The following is a 22,827-nucleotide window of genomic DNA, read 5'->3' on the forward strand; positions in this document are numbered from 1 at the left end:
TGACCTCCATGTAAAGTTTGCAACGACGAGGGATAGCAGAGAGGCTGTAGTACAGTTTTTGTCGGTAAATTGTTCCCATTACCCTTCCAGTTGTGTTCATTTGTTAGGAACAGCAATGATATTTTCGGGGTCAGTTTTTATTATACAAATTATATCTGAACCCCCCCCCCAAAAAAAAAATCATACGTATTGTTACTATTTATTGTATTGTTACTCCATTAATAACTTTTAAACTAAGATCACAAGGGCTGTGATGTCTGTGAAGGCAAACATGGACGACTGACTGACGCTTATTTGTGTATTACACCATTTTCTTTTATATGATTATCTTGTTTGGAGGAATAGGAATCCCAATTCCCTCATCCAGTTCAAGATCACAATCATTGGAATCAGCATTTAGCTCAAGATGTTCTTCATCTTCAGACACTAATTCACTGTCACGATCAAAGATGACTTCCAGAGCCTTCTTTTTGCTGTCGATCTGCCCGACAGAGTGTTGCCAGAACTCCCGTGAAGAGAATCTTTTATGTTTTGCCGCTACCCTGCCGAGTGTCGACTGAATGTGGGTGGAGAACATCAACAAGTCCCGTCAAAAATCACAACACCTGCACCTGCGTCTGTGTGATTGGGGTGAAATAAGTCTCAGACTTGCAAAGAACGAAATACACAACATTTCTGACACCAATTTACATCCAGTTTGACTGCGAGCTCAAACAGAGCCCGTGCACGTGACGTCACCATTTTCACGGCACCGTATTGCCGGTCAAACAGAGCCGCTTGACATTGTGGGAGACATTGAACTCCGCGGATGTCATGATTCTGCCGGTCCGAGCCCTGGCTGTGCAGGTCCCTCAACACACCTGCAGTCATCAGGAGGCGCACATCTGCGCCTCATCCCCAGTAATTACCTGCAGTACTTATAGGCTTTGCGAGATGGTTGCCATTGATGCCTCGTTCCGGCACACCGACCCCCGCCTGTCTTCCGACCTACCCCGTAAGCCTGAAGTCTTCATCACTGCTGTTCTCGTGGACTGCCTGCCTGGTTACCGACTCTGGACTGAATAAAGATATTTCCCCGAACTGCCTCCACATTTCCCCGAGTCGTGCATTTGGGTCCAACTCCGCGTTCTGGTTATGACGCCGGAGGAGAATATTTACAATACCCGAGACCTGTTGTGCTGTTGTTTGTCGCAACCGAGGAGACAGATATTCAAAGAGATTTTTCTATGGAATACCAGCTGAAAAGACCAGAAAAGATTGATAGATTTCAGCAATTAAACATGATGGATGGTGCCCAACCAAAATACACACATGCCTGTGTAGCGACCATTTCAGGTTGGAATTATTCTTCTCAATCTCAAATTACCAAAAAGTATTTATATGCCAAGTTGTCTCATTTGAGAACAATGCATGTTAAAATAAAAAAAAAAAAAAACTGTCGCAGACGTTTACAGAGGTTAAGTGTGGCCGTAATCGCTTCCGTGTACATTCTGTGGAGACGACCCCCCCCCCCCCCAATCACCGTGAATGAATGCGAGTTTGTGTAAAACCAGGGGTCATTGATTTAAATATTGTTATTTGTCCTGAATACCACCTGAAAAGATTGATGGATTCCGGCAAAGGTTAACGTGTGGCCGAACACACTTCCGTGTTCACCAGCCGTCAAAACCGTCACTATGTGGGATTTATTCCTGATGAGAACAGATCCAGCAACAAAGTATTCATATGCGTCCAGACTTTTATACGCTTTCAAACTTTTCAGTGTAAACCTTAACGACTCACTCACCAGATCCATGTGTATATGCAGTTGTCCAAGACAAGCGGAAGCGAGTTAACAGTTCAATTTCTCATCGGCAAAAACATCAATTTCGGCATTAAATACGGGTCCTCTATGCCGAGTTTATCCAATTTTTCCATGTCCCGTTGTTTATTGTCACCTTCTAAATGTCTGACGGTATCGGACTCTGGGCATCGTGCTACAAGACATATTTCCGTGCGGTCTCCAACCGACTTAGCATTGAGCAATGCTTAGCTTGACTGGCAATATGGCGACGTAAACAAAAGTCACGTGATTTTATGACGTAGGTGCACGAGCTCTATAGACCCGAACGGTATCTATGTGATCTAAACATGCAGGGTTTGATTGCAAATATGTGAGACAAACAATGTTCATTTTATACGTCGATTACATTAATGAAGGCAAGCAGAATACGCTTTATACTGAAAAATTTATTAGTTTTACAAGCTCTTCAAACTTTAAAATCTGTCAATTTGCCCTGTAACACAACAGGACAGTTAATTGAAAATATATGGTGTGTGTTATATGATCCAGATAGTGGCATAATCTGTTTGCGTTTAAGTCTCCATCTATCTAGGCCTGTCTAGTATTATAAATTATTTACAGTACTGTTGAGGCTGACATGTTTGGGATGGATCACAGAGAGCGGGAACAAAAAACGTTTTGGTCGCTGTATCCTTTTGCTGAGGTTGGCAGAGGTTTTTGTGTGTTATTCCAATTTGGCATCCACCCAACTGCAATCCAAAAAGTTGATGAAAACATTTTAGCCTAGAATCAAGTTCGCAAAAAACATATTTAGACTTTTTTCGAGCTGAAACACAAAACTAAAATCACTGTGCTTGGCACTGACGGGCAGCAGGCGGCAGCATAAAAGCAACCCACACTTGTGTGAACTTTCATCTTGGATACGATCTAGGAAAAGGTATTGATTTTTGACAATTAGGAGCACAATTCTAGTGATAGGTATGTAATAGCAACACTACTTTGATCACACGTTCAAAAACAAAACAATGGGGGGAAAAAAAACACAGTTAACCCCATGTGTAGCGCCTCTCTAGTATAAAATACTTCGAGTTAGCCATTTGAGTTCTTTCCTCACTCCAAAGTAGAAAACTAATAAATCGGCTCAATGGTAATTACTCTAAATGTCTATTACAACTTCACTCTTTACTTGCGCATTTAATTCTCTATCAAAAAGTCTCTGAAATAATGTTTCACTTATGATAAAAGGTTAACTAATGGAGATAACGCAGCTATCATATAAACTCCCCACTTCTAACTGTCTTGCAGATAGTCAAATAATACACCTGGTTATGTAACAAAAAGTGTGAACATTTAATAACAAAATAAAGGTTAGAAAAGCAAATCTCTTTACTCGACAAACACTCATTCAGTAAATAAATTGAACAAAACAGGTACACACTGCACACATGAGCGAGGCTAACCTAAGGTAAGGGCCCAAACAAAAATGAATTTAGCCGGCAAAGCAAACGGAATTCAAACCCCAAATGTCACTGCGGTGCTTCCCAAGGCAGGATGAAGAAAGGTGAAGGTGGTTTTTCCTCTGTCCAGCATCCTCACGGTCCTCGTCCTTTTTTTTTTTTCTTCCTTAAAGTCCAAACACAGGCTTCGCTACCCGTGTTACCTCGACGCTAGCCCCCTTGTCTTCTCCCTCGTGGTCCAACACAGAGGCCTTGCTAGCTAGCGTTAGCTGGTTGCTAGCGCCCAATGCACTTAGCCCCCGTGGTAGCGGCTAACTTCACCACCTTACGCCGTGATTTGAGTAGTCCACTCAAACGACACACTATCCCAGTTGAACTTTCAACACTCCTTGTTGAACACATCGATCAACTTTTGATAAATGTCCACCGTTCACTTTCTTTGTCCTTTATCTCAACCACTTCTCCCGTCCATCTCTCTCTCTCTCTCTCTCTCTCTCTCGCTCTCTCAAAACCCAGGTTATCACAATAAATCAACAAACAAAAGTATTTCCTTTTCACAAATGAATCAAACATTTAAATACAAATGCCTCCAAAAGAAAATAAAGTCAGCTCACACAGTTTAACAGATATTCCACCACATTGCATAAAGAAAACCTATAACCAAATTGTAACAACACATCAACACATCGAGGCTAACAACTCAGGCTCCCTCTCAAAATCCAGATACATGACTTGTGTTGAGAGTAACGGATTGCTTCAGAATCAGAATAGTTACTCCTTGTACCACTGAAGACATGTCCAGGCAATTCCTCAACTGAGAGATCCATTCTGATTATTTGCAAACTTTTTGGACCAGAAAGATAGTACACTGCGGAAACCGGGATCCCTCGCTTCACAGCGGTGAAAGATGGAACCCTGTCTGGGTTTTTTGCCTCCTATTACCATAAATCCTCGCTACTTGGGTCCAACTGCCTCCTCACTATCTACCTGGCAGGCTAGCGAGCATCCTGTGTTGGATCGACTTTCTTCCATTTATTCGTCCGCAGTCCCGCACTTCAGCGATGGCTCCTTTGCCGCTTTGGTCGGTGTTCCCATGAACGTCAACCTCACGTTTCGGACACCCCAATTCTGATCATCGTCTCTTTGGTGGGCAATAAATCTCATCGCAGTCGTCATGTCCAAGACTAAGGCCAACTGCACACGTGCGCAAAAACTATGCTCAATAAGTCAAAAGGGTGTCGTCCATAAACAGGTTAAAATTGTGAAATAGTTTTTTTTAAACGAAAATCCTGCATGCCAGTACTTGTAGCTCCTGTCAGAACATGGGATGGTATTGTAAAATTTGTCCTGGAACTCGAGGAGGCTCCGACCTGCACGACCATACAATAAATAATTTCTGCTGAATTTGAATCGAATGTGGTGAATACTCGACGTGGGACGCCCACTGGTGACGACTTCAGAGTACTAAAATCATCATGTGTAATTTTAGTACACAAATTGGAGCTATATTCGTTCGCGTTGAAGCTACGCGGCCTGGCCTAGCCTAGCTCGTGAACGTCAAGCCGCGCAAGTAATCAAATATGTGCTAAGGGGGTAAACATCAAACGCTAGTACTTACACGACCTGCAAAACCTACGTATCGTACACGAGGACCGTGAGTACTTATTGGGAAGTTGGGCGAGTGGAAACGTCAATTTAAACTCGCTTATAGGCCCCGACTACCTTAGCTTAGCTGGTTAACAACGAGACGCGTTTGTGATCAAACCGTGCTGTGGAAGAAACATCGAACGTGAGTAACTTCATAACTTGTACCACGAGGGCCTTTTAGCCTTTTGACACAGACTCAAATCCCAATTCAAGTCACCACGGATTTGTGAATAATCCCAACACAATCACACACCTACAGTAAGTACAGTACAGCACACATAACTCCAGTAAGCACATGCAGCAACACAACAACAGTAACACACGTAAAATCTAACATCATAACTTCAAGAATATAACTTCCCGTTAGGGGTCACTACAGCGTGTCATCTTTTTCCATCTAACCCCATCTCGTGCATCCTCCTCTCGAACACCCGCTGTCCTCATGTCCTCCCTCACAACATCCATCAACCTTCTCTTTGGTCTTCCTCCCGGTCGTTTGCCCGGCAGCTCCATCCTCAGCACCCTTCTACCAATATACTCTCTGAACATGTCCAAACCATCTAAGTCTGCTCTTTCTAACCTTGTCTCCTAAACATCCAACTTTGGCTGTCTCTCTAACGAGTTTGTTTCTAATCCTATCCAATCTGTTCACTCCAAGCTAGAACCTCAACATCTTCATTTCTGCTACCTCCAGTTCTACTTCCTGTTGTCTCTTCAGCGCCATTGTCTCTAACCCGTACATCATGGTCGGCTTCACCACTGTTTTATAGACTTTGCCCTTCATCCTGGCGGAGACTCTTCTGTCACATAGAACACCAGACACCTTCCGCCAATTGTTCCAATTCCCGTTTCTTCACTTCCTTACCACCCTCACCATTGCTCTATATTGTTGACCCCAAGTATTTGAAGTCGTCCAACCTCGCTATCTCTTCTCCCTGGAGCTTCACTCGTCTTCCTCTGCCCCTCTCATTCACGCACATATGTTCTGTTTTATTTTGGCTAATCTTCATTCCTCTCCTTTCCAGTGGGTGCCTCCACCTTTCTAATTGTTCCTGTGCCTGCTCCCTGCTCTCACTGCAGATCACAATATTATCTGCGAACATCATGGTCCATGGGGAATCCAGTCTAACCTCATCTGTCAGCCTATCCATTACTACCGCAAACAGGAAGGGGCTCAGCGCGGAACCCAAATGCAGTCCCACCTCCACCTTAAATTCTTCTGACATACCAACGGCACATCTCACCGCTGTTCTGCTGCCCTCATACATGTCCTGTACGCTTCTTCTTCTTTTCCTTTCGGCTTGTCCCGTTAGGGATCGCCACAGCGTGTCATCTGACATGCACGCATATTTGTTTGGCACAGTTTTACGCGGGATGGCCTTCCTGACGCAACCCCTCTGCAGTTAGCCGGGGAGATAAGCTTACAGCACCTGGTATTCCTAGGCAGTTTCCCATCCAAGTACTAACCAGGGCCAAACCCGCTTAGCTTCCGAGATCTGACGAGATCGGCGTTCTCAGGGTAGCATGGGCGTAAGCCTCATACTCTACATATACTGTCCTGGAACTCAAGGAGGCTTTTTTCCAACATATTTCTCCACCACACTGGACTTGCGCATGCAGTACAACAGTTGCTCTTTTGGTACTCTGTCAGAGGCTTTCGCTCGGTCTACAAAAGATGTAACAATGTAGCTTTTTCTGACCTCTGCACTTTTCCACGAGCATCATCAAGGCAAATAATGCATCTGTGGTACTCTTTCGAGGCATGAAACCATACAGTTGCTTGCAGATACTTCTGTCCTGAGTCTGGCCTCCACTACTCTTTCCCATAACTTCATTGTGTGGCTCATCATCTTTATTCCTCTGTAGTTTCCACAGTTCTTTCGCTTTTGTTCTTAAAAATGGGAACTAGTACACTTTTCCTCCATTCTTTTGCCATCTTCTCTCCTGCTAGTATTCTATTGAATAAGTTGGTTAAAAACTCCACAGCCACCTCACCAAATTGCTTCCATACCTCCACTGGTATGTCATCGGGAAAACTGCAAGAATATAACTACTGAACTATAACTCCAGTTTCATTGTACAGTCGTATAATGACAAATGGGATTCATTTATTCAACTGTGTGTTAAATGTATGTGAAGTGATAACAGTACGTGAACTTTGGTTTTTGGAATGTGGTAGACATCAAAGAGGGTCCATCAAGGCGAGAAATTTGCTGACAGCTATGCCCCAAAGAAAAATACATTCACTTAAATGAATGAAATTCAGTTGAACGTAAGCAATATTTTGGCCCATTGCGACGGGTCAAAATTGTTATGTTCCTTGCTGTGGGCCTGAAGCACCTACAGTAGAATGATTTCAGGACTCAGTCGGTCTTCAGGACCTGGCTTTTATGGACTTGGATGGTCCCAAGGAACTGGCTTTAGGAAGTCGCACGATCTTCAGGACCAGCCTTCAAGGGACAAGATTATGGTCTTCGATTTAAGAAATTTGGATGAGCTCCATGAATCGCTTATCACCAATTAAGACTAATGATCTCTTGAGGTCGACACACGCACACGTGTACTGTACATAACATTTAAGCCTGTGATCATTTATTTCCTCGCTTGTCAAACTGACATTGCATCTAAAGAACCAAAACAATAACTCTGAACAAAACTAGTTAACGAGAGCTCTAGCTACACACCTACAGGAACAACATAACTAGCGTAATTACACTAATAAGATAGCTAATAACTAAATTAACAAGACACAAAAGATTGTAGCAGCATGTGGCCAACCGCAGCAATCGGTGAGATTTTTTGTTTTTGTTTTTTTTTTTGCTCGTCGATGTGACGTTTAGCGCCCTGGTTCTGAACCAAGCCAGCGAGGCGCCGTGACGAGGAGTCGCGTTTGCTCAACGCGCCATAAGAAGTCCATCTGTCGGTCAAAGTTGTGTTGATGTGTGCGAACCATCTGCTCCCTTCAAATGTGCCTTTCATCAGGCCCCTCGTGGGTTGCCAGGCGAACTGACGACAAACAAAACTTCAAAAACCTCCAACGTGTCTTTGATAGTTTTCATCACGGTTAACACCTGGTTGTCACTATGACTTAAAATCAATAATGGATGTGAAGTTATTTTTTCAAAATTGAGATCACTTTCTTTTTTAGGTCTTAATATCAAGTGTTTACGTGTGTCTTAATATTAAAAGTGGTTAATATATTTTTGAACTTGTAAAAATATTTTAGTTTTAAGTGGTTAACTTCTTTTGATCATACGTTTTTTTTTTTTTTTTAAGAAATTGCTGCACTAGTGGCAGAACAAACTATCAGAGACAGAAGGCATGACTGATGAGGTATTAAACGTATGCCGAGAACTCCCCTCCAGCCTCTCACTAACCTGTTATCTTAGGCTTCAGGAGCTTTGCTGGCACTAATTTGGAATTTCCACCTCTGAAAAATCTAAACAATGCCCGTCTCTCATCTGCTAGCATCTGGGAAAAAGATTAGTAAACAAAGGGAAAGCGACCGGGCCTCAGGCAGCTGAGAGGATTCAGAATCAACGTGTAATAAGCAACATTTCTGTTCAATATGTAAGTTTATCTTCATTTTATATGCAAGATATTTGTCAACTTTAACATGAAAAAAGTTAAAATGTTTTTATATCAATATTAACAGTGGTTAACACCCCTAAACTGTAATACATTATCCAAAATACAGCCACCCATTTTCTTCGCTGCTTATCCTCACAAGGGTAGTGGGAGTGCTGGAGCCAATCCCAGCTGTCAACAGGCAGTCTCCTTTACTGTGCGTAACTTTCCGTCCATCCATTTTCTTTGCTGCTTATCCTCATGAGGGTCCCAGCTGTCAACGGGCAGGAGGCGGGGTACGCCCTGAACTGGTTGCCGGCCAATCGCAGGGCACATGGAGACAAACAACAGTCACACTCACAATCACAACTTGGGGCAATTTAGAGCGTCCAATTAATGTTGCATGTTTTTAGGATGTGGGAGGAAACCGGAGTGCCCGGGGGAAACCCACGCAGACACAGGGAGAACATGCAAAGTCCACACAGGCAGGGCTGGGATTGAACCCGGGACCTCATAATTGTGAGGACGACGCTTTACCAGCTACTCCACCATGCGGCCATCCAAAATACATTTTTGTATTTTTTTTTTTTTTTTTTTTTACACAATACAGTTAAAATGTAAATCACTGCTTGTACAGTTATTTTGTATTATTTTTTTTAAGGGCGTCAGTTTGAATGGACTGTCTTTATCACCTGGATGAAAAATTGTGTATACAATTATGGACACGTGATTGACAGTTTAAAAACATACAAAAGAGCTGAACTAAAATGAAGAAAAATGAGGGCCCCCACGCAGGTCTGCACCTGTCATCACGTTGCTGGAGGCCAAGTGTTAAATCACGCAATTTTTATGATTACCCCCCCCCCCCCCCACACACACACACACACCACACACACACACACACGAGTGGAAGGTCACAGTGGTTGCAAACACCCAATTGACAGGCTAATAAGACAACCACACACACCAAAGTAACTTCCCCTGAGACATACTGAAGACTGTCACTCAAGACAGCAGACCTACACTAAAACACACATTTAGGTCTAACGTCATGCTTAGGGTTCATCAGTAGGAATTTAATTCTTAAACCTGTGTCTGGGGTTCAAGACAGGGTAATGTTTCAATTTCTATTTTTAAACCTGGGTATACGTGGGTTAATGTGTCAAATTTGGGGTTTGGCAACAACAAAAAATAGCATCAGGTCAATAAAACAAACCAGCAAAATGATCAGATGAATACCTGATACCTTGGTGTGTCGACCGATCCAGAGCTGACATTCAACGGTCGTATCAAATCGAGCACAAAAACAGCCTTCTACCGACTGAAGATCAGATCCAGAGTGAAGGGTTTCACGTTCCAAGCAGACTAGGGGAACCTCAACTTTGCTTTTATCTCCAGTAGACTAGACTATTGTAATGGTCTTCTGAATGGACTCCCCCAAACAGCATTAAATAGCTGTAGCCCAGGTCTTGACCAGAAAAAAAGAAATCAGAACATATTACTCAAACTCTGCTACTGATTGTTAATAAATCACTTATTGCTTTAGGTCCTGAATGAAATGAAGGAATGCTAATGCAAGATAAGTCCAGTAGAATTCTGAAATGTGGAGACACAGGTTAGGTACTAGAGACCAGCATTCAAACCAAACAAGTTTAAGCAGTATGTTGCTGTTATGCTGCATACAAAGACAATAAGCTGTCAAGAGATGTGAAGGCAGTCCCAATTGCGAATGTTTTTAAATGTAAGCTTATTACTATTTTTCTCATGCTTACGATTAAGCTCTTAAAGCGATTTGTGTCTTTAATTAGCAGTTTTTTTGCCATTTTAGTTGATGTCCTGTACTGCATTGGAATCATTTGAGAACAATGGATATTAAACCAAAAAAACAGTATATCTGGAAGAGGTTTACTGAAGTTTAACGTCTGGCCGCAACACGCTTCCGTGTACGTTCGAGCCGACTCCCTGTCATTTTTTTGTTTAAACGCATTGTTTTCAAATGAGCCAACTTGGGAGTTTGATATTGAGAAGAATAATTCCTACCTGAAATGAAGTGATCATTACACAGAGGTGTGCGTATTTTGGTTGGGCAACATCAATCACGTTTAATTGCCGAAATCCATCGATATTTTCTGGTCTCTTCAGCTGGTATTCTATAGAATGACCTCATTGTCTCGTCTGTTGTAACAACCAACAGCACAGCAAGTCTCGGGCATTGTGAATATTTTGCTCCGCTTCAATGTCCCCCCCACTGTCGAGCAGCTCTTTTGGACACGCAATATAATAACTGATTCCCAACTTTTGATTTCAAATCATGCATATCTAAGAAAACAGTTTAAATAGTGACAGAGGACATCCAGACTTGCGCATACCGAAAAGCTTTCCACTCCAGTGACTGATGACACAATAGAAGCAGCCGATTCGTGATCCCATTTTATTTAACCATTACCGACACCACCAGAAATAAAATTCGTGAAAAAATAAGAAATAATATGGAGTCACTTGAGAGACATAAAACAAGGAATAAAGTCGTACCTTCCATTTTAACACTGACAGTCATTTTGCACATGTAAAAGTGGGGGGCGGAGTGGGGGTAGGAGCGCAGTCACAGTTCGCATACAAAAACAAAAATAAATACTCGACGTACAATCGTTGAACACTTTTAGGGCTGCTAATTAACCTCCAGTGTCGCATATACAATGAATTGCACTGTGAGGCGTGGCGGAGGTGGGCGACACGGCCCTCCCATTAGCGTGTCGGGCTAACACGGGCGGCAACAATAGCGCTAATGGCAACGGCGGGAAGGCAGGAAACGCGGCAGGAGGAGATCAATACAGATTAGCGAGGAGTGATAAAACGGAGGATGTTTTGCTTCAATTCGGGGGAGGGGAGGGTTTCGTCGTCATCATCCTCATGGTCACTTCCTGGAATTGTGCTCCCACTTAGTGTGTGCTTGTGTGTGCGTGCATGTGTGTAGAAAGTGGGTCACACGGCTACAAAACAACATCCAGTGGTTAACGACCAACTTGTGCTTCTTCTTGACCATTGACGTGGACGCTTTTATGCAAACATGTTGCAGCAAGGAGAACTTTTCTCCATTTCGAAGAGGGACCCCAGAACCTATGAAGTATACCCCTCAGCCCTTCACCCCAAAAGCCAGTTTAACTGAGCAACATGAGTAACGGTAGGCATGTCATTCATAAGTATGATCACAGAAAGGACTCAAGAGGCCATGCCCAAAAAAAAACAAAATGTCTGTCTTTTTTTTTTTAATTATTTCACTTACCGTAATTTCCGGCCTATAAGCCGAGACCTTTTTCCAGACGCTTTCAACCCTGCGGTTTATGCGGTGATGCAGCTAATTTGTGCATTTTTTTCTAACGGCCGCAAGGGAACATTCGAGCTAAGAGTGAGACCGGTGGAATATATGTGCCGAGGAAGCAACTTTTACCGGTTAGCGCAGTGCTAGCGTGTTACTGCCGTGTCTTAGTGATTTTTACTGATATGTTTTCTTTTGTAACTGGCCCTGTTAGTGTGGCACTAGCGTTAGCGCGGCGCTTACGTTAGCATTAGCATGGCGGCGCTAGCATTAAACTCTCTATTTACCGTCTTTCTTTGTAAACCTCTCGTGTTTCAATGTGGGTTTCAATGTGGTCACTTTACACTGATGCGGCGTATGTATGTACCAAATGGTACTTCCTTTACAAATGTATTGGGTGCGCTTTGTAGGCCTGGAATTACGGTATTTTTCGTGGTTGTTTAATTTGATCGCTGCCAAATTTATACTAGACGGCTGGATAATGCTCAGTCGTAAAGATTGAGTTTTCATCTGTACACGTGAGTTTCATTCAGTTTCTCTTGGTCCAGTTGTGCACTCCAGACGTTTTTCGAAAACTTCATGCGTCAAAGCCGATTCCTCTGAGCAACGTAAAATTTGGTATCAATAAATTAGTAGGACCACCAAAAAGCCTCTCAAAGTCATTTTCATTTGAAGAGGCCATTTTAGCGGTTTCTAGGGGAACTTGTCAAAAAGATTTTTGTCAACTGCTAGTTAATTTGAACCAGATACTAAACAGATGGAGGGACAACAAAATCTTTGTGTGTGGCTGAAGCTTGGTGTTGAAGTTTAATGACTTGCTATGAAACAAAACTAATGAAGTCAGCACTAAATTGTGTGCGACGAAGCTCCCGCCTTGATGAAATCTAAAGGTGCCATTTTTGGGCTTGATCTATACAGCTTTAGTTGTTGTGTGCACACATTCCATGCATTTCCTCACATAATGGCCCTACAACAAATGCAAACAATGTGCTTTTACTTGACGTTTAAATTTCCCTTTTTGATTCAAGTACAGTGAATCCTTGTGTAGTGGCACTTCACTTCTCACAAATTCACCTATTCCTCCCCCCCCCCCCCCCCCCATGGAACAATTCCACAGCTAATAATGGACCTTTCCGACCTGTCAATCACTCGTACAATAATAGCCAATCAGATAGCCGCATTGTCTTAACCTCTGGCTTGACACGCCCCTCTTGCTGTATTGTCCCACAAACAATGCTTGTTGTCAGTAGTGTGCGCCTGGAAAAGTTAATGTTATGAAGAAAATGGTCCTCAGATGCACTTGGAGAATGTGCAATTTTGATGAAAGATTTCAAGGGTCCCGGTTGATTCATTTTCCAAAGCCTAAAACACAGTTGACCAAAGTGTCTACGATGGATTAAGGCTCGCGGAAGACCCCACGTACAACTAAATGTGGACAATATCAACAAACACAAGGCTGTATGTTTGATGGTATGTGAGGGAGAAATATCTTCTTTGAGTTTGATTGAATTATCATCAGTGCTTTATGCACTGCTGGAAAACCTCGTTCACTTTGTTGAGGTATCACTGACCTGCTGAATGAAGTGTGTTATGTTTTATGCCTGAACAGTCGGGTTAGTGGTATGTAAATGCGCGATGTCATGCAAGAGAAATGTTTATTTACCTATTTGTATCACATCGGACTTTTAAAACAGAGTAGTGGGTTCTATTACGAGCCAAGTCAAATGAATACACCCACACACTTATAAAGACTACAATGATATTACTCGTGATCTTTCCAAGTAAAAACTACTTACCCTGCTTTACACGCGCAGTCCGATTCCACTATTTTATCCTGTTGGATTTCAATATGAAGTTTGTGAGGCGTCTAACTTTTTTTGCATCGATCGCCAACGTTTCACTGCAACTCAGACATTGCGCCCAGCTCCGACCAAAATCTTAATTCCGTGTACATATCCTGGCGTGAAATAGTTGAGGCCTCTCAGTAGAAAGGTCTGACGCATTTGGCAAAAATCATACCCAATTATTTTCTGTAATACGTGATAGAGAATCGACTTCAAACATGTTCTGTTCAATCGCCATTTTGCTTAAGGTCGCCATCGGAAAGGCCCATTGCTGAAAATGTGTTTTGCGCTCTAAGAAGTCACAAGGAGGTACCAAAGTTCTGTGCAATAGGAAAGTAGTAGTTGGTGTAAAGGAAGTCTGTTTAAGTGATAATATATTGACTGAGAAACTCAGCTTTGTATAACAGGGAGGACCCAAGTTGAACCTTTGCTGATAGTCACGAGGAGTCATCGGATGTGCATGTACACGTGCATTTCTGTTGCATATTTTTAAAACCATTATTAATGGTAACGTGAGTTTCAAAAGATGAGTTTGAAATGGTACTTAAGTCTTGTGGCAACATAACTTGTAGTAAATATTAGGTTAAAACTTAATATAGGTAAATATTACTTGGGGACGGGGACATCAATTACTTGCAGGTTTCACATTTCCCTAAAGGACTCAGTCTCCCACAACTAACGAGGTTTTAGTGTATCTGAAAAAAAAAAAAAAAAAACGAATAATTTGGAGAAAAAAAGTCATAGAAAAAGTGAAAAATAGTCACAGCCCCCCCACCCCACCCCAAAATGTGGTCAATCACCGCTTAAAATGCGTTCGATCTCCTCCAGCCTCTTCAAGGCGGCGGCACGCTTCTGCTCAATGTCGCTCACCCGCTCGACGGACTTGGCCGCAGTCAGTCTGTCGGGCTGGCCGGCATCCAGCTTCGACGGGCCGGTTTCTGTGGAGGATTTCCTCGCATTCTTCTTGCCGCGGGGACTCCGCCTTTCCTCCTCCTCCGTTGCCGGCTTCTCCTCCTCCACTAGGGACTGCCCGGCCGCGCTCATGGCCGCCATCTTCCCCCTGACGATGTTAAGATGGCGTCGCACGTACTCCTCGTGCGGCGCCAGCGCCAGCGTCTCTTCCAGGCATCGTTCGGCCCGGGGCAAGTCCCGCTCCTCGAAGTAGACCACGCACAGGTTGTGCTTGCCTTGCACGTTACCCGGGTCCATCTGCAGGATGCGCTGGAAGCAGTTTTTGGCGCCCGCCGTGTCCTTTTTATGATTCATGAGGATGTCGCCCTTGAGGATGAGGGCCTTGATGTGCTCCGGGTGGTGGAGCAGCAACTCATCCAGAACGGGCAGCGCGTCCAGCTCGCGGCGCGACTGCGAGTACAGCAGTGCCAGATTGAAAAGCGCCGAGCGGAAGCCCGACTGCAGCGCAATGGCTTTGTGCATCCAGCGCTCGGCCTCCGCGTTCTCCTCCGCGTCCATAGCCAACATGCCAAGGTTGAAGTAGCCGTTTGCGTCATCCGGCTCCTCCTCCACGTAGGCCAGAAAGCGGCGGTTCGCCTCGGGCCAGAACTTGGGCTCACCTAGAAGGGGGAAAAAAAAGGAAATGGCGTTACAGTGCTACGTCGACTTAGAAATAGTGGTCTCAATCGATTTTTTCTTTTAAATAAAATTAATCACATTTTGATGGTATTTCAAACGTATTCTTCAGTGAACAGAGTTCAGGGCTGCACTATATGCAACTTACGATTCCAAAAGTTCAATCGGGGTGACTTTTCAAACAGAACTTCCGTTGGAGTTTCCTCCCCTTACCTGATTATCAACTTACATCAACTGCGGTTATAATAAAGGAGTGTGTGTAGTCAAAATAAACTGTGATTAATCCAAGTTAACACACGCTAATGTGCTAATTTGTTTGTGATTAATAATCAGTTAATGCTTCAAATTTGACAGCCCTATTTAGGAGCCCCCCAATTTATTGAGCTTGTGGTCCTACATCATAAAATAACGTGACTTTTGTTAACCTTGCCATATTGCCGGTCAAGCTAAGCATTGCTCAATGCTAAGTCGGTTGGAGATGACACGGAAATATGTCTTGCAGCATGATGCCCTGAGTCTTGTCTGATCCCGTCAGACATTTAAGGTGAAGGTGAAAATACACGACAATACGTGGAAAAATTAGATAAACTCGGCATAGAGGACCCGTATTTAATGGCGAAATTGATGTTTTCGCCGATAAGAAATTGGACTGTTAATTCGCTTCCGCTTGTCTTGGACAACCGGATCTACAAATGGATCTGGTGAGTAAGTCGTCGAGATTTAGATGGAAAAGTTTGAAAGCGTATAAAACTCTGGACGCATACAAATACTTTGTTGCTGGATCTGTTCTCATCAGGAATAAATCCCACATAGTGACGGTTTTGATGGTTCGTGAACGGGGAAGTGTGTTTGGCCACACGTTAACCTTTGCCGGTGTTTATCGATCTTTTCAGCTAGTATTCAACACAAATACCAATATTTAAATAAATGACCCTTGGTTTTACACAAACCGCATTCATTAACTATGATTGGAGGAAAAAAAAAGAGGTCTTCTCTATGGAACGTACACGGAAGCGATGGCGGTCACACTTAAGCTCCGTAAACGTCTGCAACAGTTTTTTTTTTTTTTTTTCCCCACCACGCATTGTTCTCAAAGGAGCCAATTTAGCATTATAAATACTTCTCAGTAACTTGAGATTGAGAAGAATAATTCCTACCTGAAATAACGCGATTGCTACACAGACGTGTGTGTATTTTGGTTGGGCACCATCCATCATGTGTAATTGCCGAAATCCATCGATATTTTCTGGTCTTGTCAGCTGGTATTCCATTGAATGACCTCTTTGAAAATCTGTCTGGTCTGTTGTAACAACCAACAGCACAACAGGTCTCGGGCAATACAAATATTCTCTTCTGGTTCAATGTCACCCACAATGTCGAGCAGCTCTGTTTGACTGGCAATATGGCGCCGTGAAAATGGTGACGTCACCTGCACGAGCTCTATACAATTAGAGAGCTTTGAGAGGTAGCTCGGTGGATTGTTTTTGATTTGTGTTGGGAGCCAAAAGTTGAAGAATGAGTTAGCTTCAGATACAATGACGCAGAAGTGTGTGTGTGTATGGGGGGGAGGGGGGGGGTCAGAATTGTCAATAGTCATGTGTGCTGCAGGAAACCAGAATAAGAAACAGCTTTATGTCAGCAATGTATAGTGAAAAATATTTAATGCTCTTCCCTTTGTTGCAGAAGGTACAACTCGTCAGCATGTCCTCGTGTCCCCATACAACAGAATAATAGCTTTGTTTTCAAGGAAATAGTTTCAGATTCCCCACTACGTCAGTTTGTGAGTACATTGGCAAGCTCAGCAATATTTCACTACGTACATATTTTGCCCCACTCCTACTAAAAAGGACATTTGCGTGGACACTTTGGGTTCCATCAATAGACTATTTTGTGAAAATGGTTAAACAAAGATACGGAGCCTTGTCAGTGCTCCACCCGACAAGGTTTTCAGGTTTGAGATGGTGCTCAGTCGATTGTGATGCTTTGTGTTGCCAGCCAAAAGTTTAACTGTGAGTAATCTTCCGATATGTTCCCGCTTGAGTGAAGTGATAATAATAATGGACCAATTAAGTCAGACCGCCACAAACAAAACCCTCCTCGAAAAAACAAACAAACAAAAAAAAAAAACCCGCCAACCAAATTCCAAATTCTCAAATGCACATAGCGACAGCCAATAAAAGGCACACATCCAACTTGCAAATACTGTAGCAAGTACAGTAATTACACTTTATTTACTACTTTATTAAACCATTTGTGTGGACACTAGGATTGCCAACTAAACCAATATTGTGTGATAAATATATTGTATGAAAAAAACATCTACAATATGATATAGATGCAAGTGAAGCAGGAAACAACCTTCTACAGGGGATTAAAAAGAAGTCTGCAAACTCCTGTTCAGTCATGTTTTGGTGATGTAGAAAAAAAATGAGACTGGAATAAATTTGGAAATTTTACCCAAGCCAAATAGTTGTTAGATAGATAACTGGTGCTTACTTATTGGTATTGTGAAAAACAATTAATTGTAATGTGCCATTTTGTCCTTCTCCTATGTAAATCATGACTTCTGTGTAGACATCGTTGAGAATCACTTTATTACACTACAGTATTATTGGTCTACAGCAGGGGTGTCAAACTAATTTTTATTGCGGGCCACATTGTAGTTCCGGTTTCTGCCAGAGGGCCATTATGACTGAAACCATGGAAATCTTCAATTGACCCATCAGAATCACACCTAGTTTTAGAATCAGAAATCAAATGCAATGCGTTTTTCAACTATTGATGATGTTTGGTAACACAAAAATGCTTGCAATATATCAACGCCATCATTTATGATATGACAGTTTGAAATTTTAGTTCAAATTTTAACAAAAATCATGGAAGTTTATACACGTGATTTGCCATAAAATCATGTGGCGGGCCGCATCTGGCCCCCGGGCCTTTAGTTTGACACCAGTGGTCTACAGTATTTGACAATTTGGATTGATATGGTCTCATCAACATGTTGCGTGAAAGACATTTTGCGTCACCCCTGCTAAAGGGATAATGTCCATGAGCACCCTAAGGTTGGTTATCGTACAGCAACTTATGGTTGACACCTTGACACTTTTGTATTGTATTTATTGCTATGATATCAATATTTAAGCTAAGCCCCTGATTTAAAAAACAAAAAACAAAAACAGCAACATTTGTCGACAGAAGAATTAAAAAGAGCCCTATTTGATCTAATGCATCGATATGGTATAATGAACATAGGCGACATTATACATCTTAGCCTGTATATTTCGTATATTTTGCATTCTTTGTGGTGTGCTTATGCTTTCACTGCAGTCTCTCTGACAGTTCAAAGTGCATACCTTTTGGGGTTTAAGTCTGTTGACTGACGTGGTTCCAAAAGTTGATGTCAAAGAATTTTTCAATGTCGAACCAAAACGTTTTCAATCCATAGCAAGAAAACTACTGTCCAGATACTCGTTAACAGCCGTACGTGTGTCTGCTATTCCAAGGGTTGTTACATCACCACTAATTCATTCAAAAGAAACAAACAAAAAAAGGCCTCCCAATCTTCAGTTGAATAAATCAACATCCCTCAGGAGCAAGTCATCAGATTGAGCGTGAGAAAGCCACTTTCAGTGAGCTGCGATGACGTGATGAGCACACTGATGACCTCTGGTTGAACTTCCATTTGTCATTTGACTTGTGAGCACTTACAAGGCTAACAATAGACCACTTAGCACCATGTCAGCCTCCAGCTGATTGCTTTCCAATTGAAAGCACGAGCGTTATGACAAACACGCTCAATAAAAGGAAAGTGTCCAATTTCTTTGCAGCCACAACTGTTAACATTTTTATTTTCGCAAGGAAGAAATGTCTTGAACTTGGAAAATCCATTTGTCCCAAAAAGTTTTTTCACTATAGTATTTTTGGTGAACAAGTTGACATTAAAAAAAGCAACAGAGCAAACGAAAAAAAGATAAATGTCACAAGATATGGTTGCACTGCATCAAGAAAAATGTTAATCTTGTGAAAAAACTAAAAGATCTAATAAAAGTATAAGCACACACGCAACAAACCCGCTGAATCTTACGACAAAGCCAGATTGTATGAGTGTTCTGTAAGAGAGGGTGGAAGGAGCTGCTTGAATGACAGCTGTGATTGATGGAGAGTGCAAACTGCATCTGAGAGTGCTTGTGAGCAAAAAAAACCCACTTTCATCATGACTCATGCCCTTTGTTGCAGCACTTTAAAAACAATTCACTGGCGATAATCTTTCCTTGGTCTGTGTAAACCTCCATTAGCCTGGCCGCTGCTGTACAATGCGGCAAAGTTTACAGAAATCGGTGTTGTTGAAAGTCTTTAAAGCTCCTTAAATCTTTTTTTGTGTGTGTGTGTCAGTCAATATCAGTCAAACGGGAATGGTGAGAGATTTGGCAGTGCACGGAGAGTTCATTCAAACTCATTCCACGTTTGTTGTGTCACGCCCTAATGGCACGGCACGCGGCAGGTGGTGCCGCCTGCTGGTTTTTCTGGTCGGGCGGGATGGGGAAATCGTCGCGATTGGCTCATTTCATGTATTTTGTAGAGATTTAAAAAAAAAAAAAAAAAAAAAAGCACAAAACAAGTTTCACCATTTAAGAATGTGACTCTTTTAAACTACAACTACTCGGCAATGCAGTAGTTCGTCCTAGCGGTGCTGTCATATGGATGTTGTAATACAGCTGTGATGAAAAGCCAGCCACCAAATACGGTTCGGTTATTGGTTTACTTTTAAAGCACATATAAGTAGCTGATAGTCTAAAAAGTTTGACAAAAAAATAACATAAATTAAAAAATCTTACCTTGTTATCTTACCTTACGGTTCAATTTCTTGAAATAAAAAGTCTGACAACCATATTTAAAGAATCTTCCAAAAAAATAGACCTAACATTTTCAGAAAAACCTATTCCACAAGAAAGTCAGCTATACACAGTACCTTAAAAAAGTAACAGCCCCACTTCTCAAATTCAAATGTTATGTTTAACATCATATAACAAATAGAAAGGTAATATGAAATATGACCCAGGTAAACTTAAAATGCCGTTTCTAAATAGACTTTACACCGATTTGATTTTATGCTGATCGTCATAATTTGCCGAGCCAATCAATGGCGTCATTAAACAGCTCAGAACCGCTTCAGTGTATACAATATATTTAACCCTAAAGCTGGTTTATTTTTTTAGCCTTGTTGCATGTCTTTTGACAAAGTAGTGCAAATACACCCCCTTCACAGCTTGTTGGCCTTGGCCATAATGGAGTTTGGTGTGGCTTATTTTTTTTTTAACACTGTTTTACATTGATGAGTTCATACAGGTGTCATGAATGCAGGGAAACTCTTAAATAAGTAGTTACAGGTCTGTGAGAACTAGAAATCTTACTTCTTTGTGGGTGACCAGATACATATTTTCCATCCTAATTTGCAAATAAATTATTTAAAAAATAGACAGGGTGATTTTCTGGACCCCCCCCCCCCCCATTTTATCTCTCATTGGTGGAGTATATCCATGATAAAAATTAGAGGCTTTATCATTTTAAGTGGACAACTTGCACAATTGGTGGCTGAATAAATACTTTTATGCCCGATTGTAGCTGACCAACAATTAAGTTGTGTCGGCGGTATGGGACAGACACGCAAGGCCTGGATAAGTACAAGACAAATTTGGTCTTTCACAACTGCACTATGTCAAGACTAGTGCAGTAAAATCTTGTATTCGGATACAGCTGCATCCAGTCTTCTACGATCACTGGGCTTTATGTTGTCAACTCAAACGTGATTAGATGGACTTGTTACAATTGTGATGACAACAACAACAATGGAAGAGGACGTGAATTTACAGTGCCGCTGTCATGAAATGCGTGATTTTTAGTATGTTATTAATGAAAAAAAGGCAGCCGGAATGGACGCACTCATTTTTTCACCACACAACATGATTTTGACTTATATGGGTTTTTGTCACTCCTGGCATGAAAATCCTCTTGAGGGATTTGTTTTTGAGAAGAAGCAGGAAGTGACGTAGGTAACTGATGCCCACTCAGGCAGTCTCGTGTTTTTATACTCCTCTGATTGATCGGTTATCTTCTTTTTTTTTTTTAAACTCACCTAAGTGGAGCATCAGCAGGAATAAAAGCACATTTCTCACCTGACTCCTGCATGAGGAGGGCTGAGTTAAAGAGCGCCAGTTTGTGGCGGGGGCTGAGCTGCAGCGCCTGCTCAAAGTTGCGCAGTGCCTCTGACGGCTCCTTCATCTCGATGTGCACGATGGCCAGGTTGTACCACAGGTCGGGGTTGGCGTGGTCTAGCTCCAGGGCGCGCAGGTACGCGTCGCGTGCATCTGTCAGCTTGTTCATTTTCAACAGCAGCTCTCCTCTGTTGGCAAGTGTGTCACACACATTTCATTAGCAACAGTAAAAAAAAAAGCATTTATTAAGTAACAAAAACACCATGTGGAGGGGTGGGGGGATACTTGCCTGCTGATGTACGCCTGCTTGAAGTCGGGCCTCATGCTGATGGCTTGTCGATAAAGTTGGTCAGCTTCCTCCAGCCGCGACTCGTTGGCGCGGATAAGATTGGCTAAATTGATGTACACGTTGAGATGGTTGGGGGCTACGCGCGTCGCATACTTTTTACCGGGAATAATCTGTGGAGGCAAGCACTGTTAAACACTCATTCCAGTGAAAGAATGGGCTTTGCTGATACCTTTGGGCTTTACCTGGGGCATAAGGGACTTTGCAATTAAATAGGCATCTTCGGCCTCTTTGGATTTGTTCAAGTTCTTGTAGGTTCTCCCAACATTCATGTGGGCGCCGATATCATCTGAGGTGGAAGAGTTCAGTTAAAAAAAAAAAAACAAAAAAAAAAAAAAGTCAATGTAAATTCACATGAAGTTGAAAAGTTGCAGTGGAGATTTGTTAGCTTTCTTTGCAGGGCTCGGAATCAGGCTCCTTTCAAACGTGGATAAAAATATGACATTGTATATACCAAAAAGTACAGTATGCACACATACACACACATATGGAATATACCTGGTCAATGGCATCTTAAAGTCATCAAAATAAATATTGCTCATGTATACTGCTAAAACAATCTCTTTCTAAAAACACATCCTAAATGTAAAAAAAATCTATATACATAAACGCAAGATGAAATCAGAGAATCTTAAATACAGCCTAAATATGAGACACCATATAGAAAATTAAATCCAGTCTATGTATGCTACGTTAAGTCTACAGTGGTACATTACCTTGACTTACGCATTTAATTTCATGACCAAGCTCATAATGTTATGTACTCGTCAGATTATTCCGAATGAAATCAATTGAAATGCCATTAGGCCATTGAGGCTCCCCCCCCAACCCACCCCCACACACAAAAAAAGACTTAATAAAGAAACCCCACCCTGGGGAAAATATAGCCACAGATACCAGTTTCACCAAAGAATACCAAATTGGGTTGATATGACAATAATAGCAAGACACACAAAACAGTCTCTAGGACCAGGTGGATCGAAACTGAAGAGCAGCTGCTGTTGTTTGAAGCAGACCTTTGGGCAAATTCACTCATAGTCCTCTGGAAATTTTGAGAAAAGGATC

The 22,827-nt window shown here is 42.2% G+C and overlaps 1 protein-coding gene and 1 pseudogene across 2 annotated transcripts in view; both read right to left on the reverse strand.

The window, feature by feature from the left end:
* tmtc3 (transmembrane O-mannosyltransferase targeting cadherins 3) overlaps window positions 1–22,827 on the reverse strand; it is a 59,215-nt gene that overhangs the window by 12,456 nt on the left and 23,932 nt on the right. The window contains exons 11-14 of one of the 2 annotated variants that reach the window (XM_061823189.1): window positions 21,948–22,051; window positions 21,706–21,875; window positions 21,378–21,604; window positions 14,485–15,185 (exon numbers count right to left, since the gene is read on the reverse strand). In XM_061823189.1, coding sequence (XP_061679173.1) covers window positions 14,485–15,185; window positions 21,378–21,604; window positions 21,706–21,875; window positions 21,948–22,051 — 1,202 coding nt within the window. Of the gene's footprint in view, window positions 1–10,877; window positions 15,186–21,377; window positions 21,605–21,705; window positions 21,876–21,947; window positions 22,052–22,827 lie in introns of those variants that run through there. The other variant, XM_061823190.1, reaches the window with a different exon arrangement.
* Window positions 6,306–6,423, reverse strand: LOC133502807 (5S ribosomal RNA; annotated as a pseudogene).

Source organism: Syngnathoides biaculeatus, chromosome 6, assembly GCF_019802595.1.
Source record: "Syngnathoides biaculeatus isolate LvHL_M chromosome 6, ASM1980259v1, whole genome shotgun sequence".
Taxonomy (NCBI): domain Eukaryota; kingdom Metazoa; phylum Chordata; class Actinopteri; order Syngnathiformes; family Syngnathidae; genus Syngnathoides; species Syngnathoides biaculeatus.